The sequence below is a fragment of the Chiloscyllium plagiosum genome, unplaced genomic scaffold (genome assembly GCF_037043375.1).
Source record: "Chiloscyllium plagiosum isolate Xiang-an unplaced genomic scaffold, Cpla_swu_hap1 HiC_scaffold_21, whole genome shotgun sequence".
Lineage (NCBI taxonomy): Eukaryota > Metazoa > Chordata > Chondrichthyes > Orectolobiformes > Hemiscylliidae > Chiloscyllium > Chiloscyllium plagiosum.
In genome coordinates this window covers 18,458,530-18,469,018 of record NW_028270159.1, presented here as the reverse complement: position 1 = coordinate 18,469,018, position 10,489 = coordinate 18,458,530, and the positions used below count along the sequence as shown (strand labels likewise).

The 10,489-nt window shown below is 36.5% G+C and overlaps 1 protein-coding gene across 7 annotated transcripts in view; it reads right to left on the bottom strand.

Annotated features, from left to right (window-relative positions):
* Positions 1-232: 232 nt before the first annotated feature.
* spaca9 (sperm acrosome associated 9) overlaps positions 233-10,489 on the bottom strand; it is a 46,595-nt gene continuing 36,338 nt past the window's right edge. For 4 of the 7 annotated variants that reach the window (XM_043720314.2, XM_087998371.1, XM_043720313.2 and 1 more), the window contains exon 4: positions 9,741-10,253. In XM_043720314.2, coding sequence (XP_043576249.1) covers positions 9,914-10,253 — 340 coding nt within the window. In that variant the 3' untranslated portion in view covers positions 9,741-9,913. Of the gene's footprint in view, positions 636-2,852; positions 2,944-4,967; positions 5,138-9,740; positions 10,254-10,489 lie in introns of those variants that run through there. The other 3 variants (XM_087998372.1, XM_087998373.1, XM_087998374.1) reach the window with 3 other exon arrangements.

Genomic DNA, 10,489 nt, shown 5'->3' with positions numbered 1-10,489 from the left:
AAAGGGCAAAATGAAAATTCAAATATAATACCTGATACATATTTCTATGCCAAACAAAAAGGAAACCTCCTATGTTAGCAATATCTGCTATTCCTTGATCCCAACTGTGATGTGTTCTTTAAGATAACAGATTAATTAAATGTTTGAAAGTTAATGTTTTTTCTTACTTCTTACATTTCTATTTTCCTCTATCTTTATAATTTGAAATAATTGTTGCAAGACCAGTTTTAATTATCCCATGTAATAATGTTTAATAATTTCAAAACTGACAAATGCATTTTTAGTTTTTTAAAATATCAATCTAAAACCTATACATGGAAATTTTTAATGGCGTGCTCCCCAGTTTTCTTTCTTTGATTCTTTTGATTTCCCATCATGGCCTCCTAGCCAGTGAATTAAATAAGTGACCTGCTCTGAACTTTGCCCTTACGTTTGGCAAGTTAAAAATGTCAGAATCTTTCTTCGGTATCTCTAGTAATCTTCCAAAGGAGAATAAACTGGCCACCATACAGGATCTCACCCATGACGAGGAGGACCGGTTAAAGCTGGGATCACATTAGTTTATGTACCTCCTAACATCCAGTTATTGACCATTCTGCGTGCTCTTGTTTTTCACAAGCTTATATGTAGTATGGCTAAAGGAAGAAAAAGTTGAGAAATAATAATTACTTAACAAAAAACATAAATGGCATCAGCGCAGACTTTGTTAAATCGAATTAAACATATACTTCAACCATACGAGAAAAGAAACATTTTCATGCAGCAAGTGGCTAAGGTTTGGAATGCACTGCCTGAGAGTGTGCTGGAAGCATGTTTAATTTTGGGCATTCAAGGAAGAAGGTGCAGGATTACAGGGAGAAGGCAGGTGAACTAACGTGGACATAATGAGTTGAATGACCTTCTTCCACGCTGGAATAATTCTGTGATTCACATCTTTTAAAAGTGAATTTATGTCACAGATTTTTCTCAATTACTTATTTGGTGACCACCTTGATTTTAATTTCAAGAATGGAAGAGAAGATGGTACAATGAAGGGGGATGATGGTGGTGTAGTGGTATATCTGGATTAGAATTCCAGAACCACAGGTTCATATTTTGGGGACATGGATTTGAAACCTATCATGCCAGATGATAAAATGGGAGTTAAATTAATGAAAAAATTAATAGAAAGCTAGACAAATGGCAATCATGCAACTATTGTCATATAAACGAATCTGGTTCACTAATGTCAATTCAGGAAGGTCATCTGCCATCCTTACCTGGTTTGGCCAACATCTGACTCCAGATACACAGGAATATGGTTGATTTTTAACAGCCCCCTTGGTGGTTAGGGATGGGTAATAAACATTGTTATAGCCAGCAATGACTATGACTATGTCATTACTCTTACATCTTTTCTCCGTGAGCCTTGGTTGGGTGCTCAGCCCAGACTAATGGGATGATATTTATTTTGGTCTATTTTCTGTGATGAGCCTAAATGAAACAAATTCGGGCTTCTCAAACCAATTGTAGTAGCCATGGACCTCATTTGCCTTAAAGGCACTCTGGGTGTCACCTCACCCTAAGGACTGCAGCAGTTCAAGCAGGCAGTTCACCAGTACCTCCTCCAGAGCAATCGTGAATAAATTGGAAATAAATGTGGTCCTAGATAGCAACTCCCACAACACATGAATACATTTAGAAAAAGCAAATCAAAATTGGGGTGCCTGAAACAGTAAATAAAAATGCAAGATACAGTAAAGGATATTGGAGAAGGGGAGGACTGCAGATGCTGGAGCTCAGAGTCAAAAAGTGAGGCGCTGGAGGAGCACAGCAGGTCAGGCAGCATCCGAGGAGCAGAAGGGTCAATGTTTCGGGAATAAACCCTTTATAAGATATTGTTATGTTAACAATAATAGCTACACAAGTTCAAAAACCTTTTCCCTTCATCTATGTTTTTGTTTGCTGCTACAAGTAGCTAAGTTAGAAAACATTCATTTTCCAATACTAACATTCCTAATTTGTCTGATCACAAAAAAGTGAAGGGTCTTTACAATTGTTAATCCAGTCTGCCATTCAAATTTAGCAAGACTTTCTATTTACTGTTGTATTTACTGTTTTCACATATCAAAGTTTGCTAGCACTGTAATAGCTCTATGAAGGTTGCTGGAACTACCTGCCTGGATGATTGTCTTATTAATTCATTATAAAATTATTATGATTCATGTCTTTTCCCTACAGATTGAAGCAGAAGGATTTGATCCTTTGGACAAGACAGTGGATGTGTTTGACAATATAAACCTCTATTCTGCTGCTGTTTATGATTTTGTACTTCAGAGATCAAACTCAAGCAGCACTTGAGAATAGGATAATCTTTTATCGAGAAAGGAATGTGGATTTGTATTAGAACTGACTGATTTTAAATGTTCCAGTGCTCTGTGGATGCTGACATTAGAGTTGCAGCATAAGAAAGGAGTAAGGAAAATGAATTAGGAACAGTACACTAAGCCTAGCAAATCCTATTAGCAAATGTAGGCAGCACACCTCCCCACAAGAATACATCCATTTGTGTAAACAAGCATGTAGAAGATTTTATGGTCATTTTGGTAAATATGTTGTGTGGATCTCTCTCCTTGTTACTAGCCTGAACCAGAGTGAAAACTCAAATAAAAGAATATTTAGAAAATATTTTCAAATTACTCACTTTCTTAATATTGCAGAATATTCCAGATATTTGAGTCTTTTTGCTCAATTGATTGAGTCTTAGTAAAATGTGGCATTGCACCTACTCATAACCTCCACTTAGGCCTTCTTTAACATACTTATTGCTGAAAAATACCAGTAATTGGTTGCAAAAGACCACTTATCCTTACTTTTTATTAAGTGTTGGTTAACTCAAATTCTGAGAAGACCTTAAATCGTTTCTGGGCTAGAATTCTAGAATAGTTTGGTCTCCAAAGTGAGCTGAGAAAACAAAAACGAAACAAACTCCAGTAAAATGTCATGAGATATTTATAAAAAAAATGATTCTCTGCGAGGTATGTTAGACTACTGCGTATATTTGGAATTCCCAAGGTACTTTAGGAACATTAGAAACAAGGGCAGACCATTTGGTCCTCCAGTCTATTCTGATATTTCACAGAATCTTGATTGCTTTGTACCTCAACTTCATTTACCCACCTTTGCCACTTGTCTGTTAGGTAGGATAATATAAGTGGTTTCTTTTTACTGGTCTATTAATCCAGAGCTCTGAAATAATAATTGGGTGATGTAATTGAAAATCCTACCATGGTAATTAAAGAATTAAAACTCAACTTGCTCAGCAAACCTGAAATAAAAGTTATCATAATAGTTAGCCAAGATGCTACTGAATGTCACCTGTATCAGTAACCATGATGCTGCCAGATTATTGTAAAACAAATTAATGTCCTATAGGGAGGGAAATCTGCTGCCTTTATTTGGACTGGCCTACATTTGACTCCAGATCCACAGCATTAGAGTTGAAACTTAACTGCCCTCTGGAATGGGTTACCTCAGTTTTATTCAAGATGGATCAATGCCTTTTCAAGGCCAGGAAGAAAAAATGGGGAATAAAAGCCAACCTTTTTAAAGGACTCCTATCCATTGAATAAATTTTTACAAACCTCTACCTAAAAGAGAAAATTTCATTGCTCTAGCAACTAACATTTCAGGGGAGGGAGATCTAAATTCCCACTATGCTTTGTGTAAAAAACGTTTCCTGATTTCAGTCACAAATTATTTTAAGATTAAGTCCACTTATTGATTCCCTCTTTGGAGATTTTCTGTGTTTACCCCCTGTCAGATCTTTAGATTGCAAGCAGATCACCCCTTAATTTCTAGTACTCAGGAGCGAGTACAAGTCAAAACTATGCAACCTATCCTCACAACTCAAAATCAAAATCTAAAATTCAAAAATGGGGATACTGGTACACAGTGATGAGAACCAACAGACGTGCTAAGAATTCAAAATACAAAGATGGAGTACAAGATTAGAAAATCCAGATGCAAGCTCTTTAAAAAGGGCTACTGACTGTATCAGAAAAAGATAAATTACCCAAGGACAAGCACTTAATGTGGCACTTCAAACAACCTCATTGAAGAGTCAAACATGTTGCTGCTCCAGTACAGCATATCAACAATACAAAGCTTCTTAATGGAGCACAGCATTTCTATATGTGAGTGAGAGAGACAAGAGACAGCTGAATATGCCAATTAGTAGAAGCATTAGAGCCAACAGTGGTATCATTCTAAAGGAAATTCTCCTTGTAAATTCAGCTTAAATAAAGCATTTGAACCCACCGCCAAAAATTGAATAGAAGCAGACCCTCAGCTCAAGGTTATATCTGGTTGATTCCTTTGATTCTTTTGGTCAAACTTTACTCTCTACCTATTGGCATTTCAGGAATAATGCAACAGAGATGCATTGTGAAAAAATATTGAAAGTAAGACTGGAGTATTAATTTGGCAGCACAAAACCTCACACTTCAGAAAAAGTAGAATTTTAACACTATAAAGGAAAAGATAAAAATAACACTTCAAATTGTCAGAAAATCATGTTGTCGCAGATGTTCCGAGAACACTCATTGTTGAACAGGAATATTCTGTCAACAGCAATGCAGATTGAAATTACAAAAGAGTTGTGCATAAAAGGGCTGAGAGTTTTTGGATACATCTCTCAAAGAGAAAGCTTCAGTGCTGAATGCTATTAGTAACAATCCTGTTAACTCCCCATATAAAATTGCTTGTCCATTATTTTTTTAAAAACCCACAAACCCTTCATGAATTACTGATCTTGTCAAAATTATGGTTATTGAAATACCAAATCATTAGCTAATACATTTGTCAGCAATCACACCACAATTTCAAAATCTAAAGTACAGCCTATGATCTATCTATTCATATTTTAGTAAGTTAGCTCTACAACAGATATTATGATAATAATTTATAAAATGAGACATACACTGCTGCCTTTTATATGTTTATTTGAGTCACCAAACAAACTAGTTAATGTCAGAATACTAAATTGCTGCAAAACTTTCCTTGAAATGCAACGGAAGAGATGGTGACATTCAGATTTCTGGGAATGGAAATTGGACTCGCCCATCATTTAGAAAATGCGGCTCTTTGCATTTCACATCTGCAACAAAGTGAAGGAGCTTTAGGTTAAGATTTTATATAGCTTCTATTACACATCTAACACTGCCCACCGGCCCAACATTTATTTAATGCGATGCAGATGGAGAAGTATAACAAAATATTTTTTGGGTATACTAAAACTTCTTCCCTGAATGAAAACCAAGTCAGAAGACAGATCTTTTATTACAGATATCTTGACTCATGGTTTCTCTGACGCAAGGACATCCTTTCTGCAGTTATTCTCTACTCTTCCTGATGCCATTGAGTAACATTGAGATTGCCTTTGGACTTCTGTCCCCGGGGCGGAGGTGGTGGGGGGGGGGGGGTGGGCTATCATTCAGGAGCTATCATTCCTGCAGGAATGATGAACGTCAGAGAAAAATTAGCAGTGCAAAAGGCTAAACTGAACAATTTAACAAAAGCATTAGCTTCCCCAAGTTGTTTGAGGTTAGCTTACATATGAAAGCAAAATACTGTGGATGTTGGAAATCTGAAATAAAAACATAAAATGCTGCAAAATACTTTGAAAATATGGTAGCTTAGGTGGAGAAAGGAAGAGATTTTCTTTTCAGGTTGGTGATCTTTCATCAGAACTCTGGCAAAAATTCATTCATGAAGCAATAACCCCATCTCTCTCCTTTTCACAGATGCAACCTATCTGCTGAGTATTTCCTGTGTTTTTCTGAGGTTTTCTTCAAATCATAGTAAGTAATGATTCCCATCACGTTGTGTGGCCTTTTTGAAATATAATCTTGATTTCAAACTTGACCTGGTTTACAAATTCTTTAATTTGCTGTTGGACTCATAAGAGAAGCTGATTTATATTCCAAAATTCCAGAATCTTTCTTTCAAAAATTAACTTCAAATGATTGCAGCACCAAAACTCCAGTCTTGCAACTCTATAGAGTTCAATTGATCAATGCTATTGCACATATTCAAGCAATGAGAGCATTCAATAATGTTGATTCCTAATTTAGTAGTATGTGTCCTAACAAATCGGAACAGCTTCTATAAAGGCTTTATTTGGAAATATTTTTAAAATGTTAATATCTTTTATCACAAAACACATATGTTTTCAAAATGAACTGAATCATGCATTTCACTGCCATTCAGACAGACCTCCATTTAGAATCAACGAGGAAAGATTCTGGATGATGGCTATGAAGGATGAAGACAGCACTTGGCATCTATTTTATTTGAGGATGAACTGACATGGAGCAAGTAAAGGCTAATAGCAAAGCAATGCACTCTGAACTATCTGAGTTAACATTGATGTCTACTATGCCAATGTGAGGTGAGCCATCCACTTCAGTTGCATACACAAGTGCAACTATATTCAGCATTTACAGTGTATGAAATTTACAGTGTAGGCCTCCACTTGATTATTAATCAGAAATATCATCCATATGTGAGAGTTTGAAACCAATGACACTCCCATCACCTGAAAATTGTTACATATTCCACAGTAATTTATACAGTATTAATTATCGCCAATGTGTACACTTGATATATGGATATAAATAAAACATTTACCGAGCCAGAAATAGCAAATGGATGATCTGTCTTGGTCTGAGTTTCGCCTGAGGACTCCACCGTCACATATGCCTGTCTGGTCAATTTGATTCACTCCGTACAATACCAAGAAACAGATGAATGCACTGAGTAAATGCAACTAAGGCCCATGAACCCAAACAACATCCCTCTTATGTTCTGGCAGTTATCCCAAACAACCATTCCTTAAACAAAACTATTTTTTGTACAAGTGCAACACTGACAAAGTAGAAAATTATCCAGATATGCTTGGCACAAAAAAAGCAGGAAATATCAAACCAAGTCAATCACTGCCTCTTCAGTCAACTCCCAATCATCAGCAGTGATGGAATGTGTCATTAACAGTGCTGACAAATGGCAGTCACCAATAACCCTCCCACCACATTCTGTTTGAGCGCTTCCAGGATAATTTGGTTCCAGCTTTTATTAAAAAACTAGTCCAAATGTAGCCAAAGGAGAAGAATTTATTAAAAACCTGGTCCAAATGTGGACAAAGGAGAAGAATTCTAGCGTTGAAGTGAAAATGACATTCTTTGACATAAAGGCAGAATTTGACATTGACGCAAATTCATAGTCGACTCTACAGTTTAACAACTGCCTGGTCTCTTGTAGAACCAATATCCTCCTTTACTGTGGAAAGAAAGAGGGTTAACTTTGAAATATTAACTCAGTTTTTTCTCCACAGTGGCTGCCTGACCAGTTGAGTAGTTTCCAACAGGCTTGGTTTTTGTTTCAGATTTCCACTATCTGCAGTATTTTGCTTTTGAGCCTCATTTTCTGCAGGTGAAATACAAAACTGATTATCGCGGCTTCATTCCAATTGGGAACCTTAACTTATGTTGGAAAATTTGTCCATAGTAGCAGGAGAAAAAGTAAAAATTACAGTAGAACTAATAACTTTAAGAAACATTTCACTGGAAACTATTCAATTTCACCTGCAATACATTTGACTTAATTATAAAATTATCAGTTATTTGCCTTTTTTCTCCTCAATATGAGACATATTAGGACATATAGTCACAACTCTCATTTTACACTTTTTTGAAGCTTTCCTTGGAGTACAGTGTGTGGTGGTGGTAGGATTTAGAAGCTGATCTAGTAGCCCACAACAAAAATGGACATTGCCATTTTATATCACCTGATATCTATTAAGATGTGGCTGGCTCTTTTGGACATGGGGTTTATAGCTTCCACAATCCATATGTTGAAGAGGAAGAGAAGGAATTGGAGGATGTCAGTGGTGTGCTTCACCATATCCAGCAGATGTTGTCCCATTAGATATAACCCAGAAGTCAGAGCCAGAGCTCTGGCCTCCATTCACTTCAGGTTTGGGGATATCTGCAATGCTCAACCTGACTCCATTGCTTAAACCCTGGAAATTTGGTAGAGGCATATTCAATTGAGGCATTTGAGAAGACATTGGATGATTATTTGGATAGAAATTATGTGTAGGGATGGAGGAAAAAGGCAGGAGATTGGCACTAGGTAAGAGAATCAGTGTAGGCATGATGGGCTGCGCTTCTGTGATTTGCATGAAGTGTCTGTATTAAAGTTGATAAAGAATGAATAAGATACAGAATTAACCATTTTTCTAATTCTACAACTTAATCTTATTCATAGATCAAAATGACTGAGACCTAACATTTCCTATATATCAAGCTTAATATTGATTCATGTAGAATCTGTCTCTTAAAGGAAGTGGATAAAACTGCAGTGACACACAAGACACTTCATGTCTGAAATGCGAATTAAACCATATTTTGTACCTCATTACTCTACAGAATTTTCATTTTCTTGCAATGACAACAAATGACAATACACTTAAAATGCTTGAACAAAAATTAAGTAAAGTTTTTAGTGACATTTATTTTGCTCCAGAAATAAACTTGTTTCAACTTAATAATGAATGAATTAAACTTGATGTAACCATAACTTCTCTCAGCCACAAAGCAGAATGGCATCAAGGAGAGAAATGTTTAGCCACACTCCAGCGCAGATGCACCTGATTAGCTCAATATTCTATTCATATTTACTACTTCTCAATCAGACTGAAAGACTTAAATGTAGTTTGAAGAAATGAAAATGTGTGTGGTTATTTTTATCAGATTTGAATTGAGGAGAAATCAATAAAATGTTCAGCACACAAGTGAACATCTTCAGCAAATCTATAAACAACAGATTTCATCTCCAGATCTTCTTCCAATCTTTCCTGTGAGATGTACAGGAAGTGAGGGATGCAGCTTAGCAGCTTTTGGCAGCTTTGTGCCTCACTCAAGTAGATATGCATGAATTCAGTGAAAGTTCATAGCATATTTAAACATAAGGGGCCACCACAGCAGAGCTCAACCCTGATCTCATCCAGTGGACACAGATATGATTTTTCAAAAAAGGGGTGACTGGAAACAAGCAGTAGCAGAGACATTGAATAATATTTCTTTATTAACCTAGTGTGACAGAGAGCAATTATAATAATCTGTCATTGGTATTCTGATTGAGCAGAGTTCAAGGATTAAAAACATGATCTGCTTGGTTTGTATAGTTCCACGTGAATGAACAATGATTTTTAACCACTAAGGCAATAGAATGGAACAGGTTTCAGCAGTCATTCACTGGAAGCACTTTTATTACAGAGTCAGAAATTTTGGGTTCAAGTTCAATTCCAGAGACTTCAGCTTAAATCTAGAGAGATGCTCTGGTGAACTACTAGAAGCATACTTCCCTTCTGAAGGTGCTGCTTTTCAGATGAGCCTTCAAATCAACACTGTCTGCTATTTGAATTGAATATGAAAGATCCCTGGTGTCCTGGCTAATTCTTATCTCTCATCAACATTGCTTAAAAACAAAATGGTCATTATCACATATGCTGTATGTAAATTGACAGATGTGTTTCCTACATTACAACAGTGATTACACTTCAGAAATGCTTCATTGGCTGTAAAAAGCCTTGGGAAGCCCTAAGGGTGTGCAAAGCAGTGGCCAAAAAAGGGAGAAATGTGATAATATAAAATAACCATAGTTTTAAAATAAAAATTGGAAAATATGCTGTGCAGAAATCCAGAAATAATGCATTCAGTTTATTTCTATGCACTGCCTTTATCCAGGATGGAAGGGCTCCAACTATTTAATAAGTATCTAATAACCACTACCAAAGGCAACCGAAACAAGTCAGCTCCAATAATAGCTCTAGTGATGGTGCTGAGTTGGGCAGTTTGTGAATTACGAGTGTTCAAAGACCATTGGTTTTACCAGGTGGTACCCATGGGCATTTGGATTTTAACGGTTTACTTTTCAGTTTGTTGGATGCTTTCCATTGCATGTACTTGTTTTCACAATCATCCCTCTGAATTGGAACAGTTTGTACGCTGCTGCATCTTTTCTCTGGTGGTTCCTCTTTCTTGTTGCACTGAGCATACCTGTTATTTCTCGCAGCTTCATACTGGGCTGATTCAATGACGCCAATACCTTCCCTTAACAAGTCTAAAGCAACTGGCAAGATGCTGATCACAGCACCATAGTGATGCTTAGATTCATCGCAGCTCAGGTGATTCACTTCATCGTGAGGATATCTGTGTCAAAATAAGATAACATTAAAATTTACCACATTTACTGCAGCAGTGTTAACCGTGAGAATTTAATTATATTTAATCTCAGATTAGAAGCTGTGACAATAAAAGCAAAATTCAGCAGATGCTGGATATCTGAAATAAAAGCAAAAAGTGCTGTAGAAACCGAGCAGGGCTGGCAGCATCTGTGGAGAGAGAAAATGAGTTAATATCTGGTATGATTTTTCTTTAGAACTGAA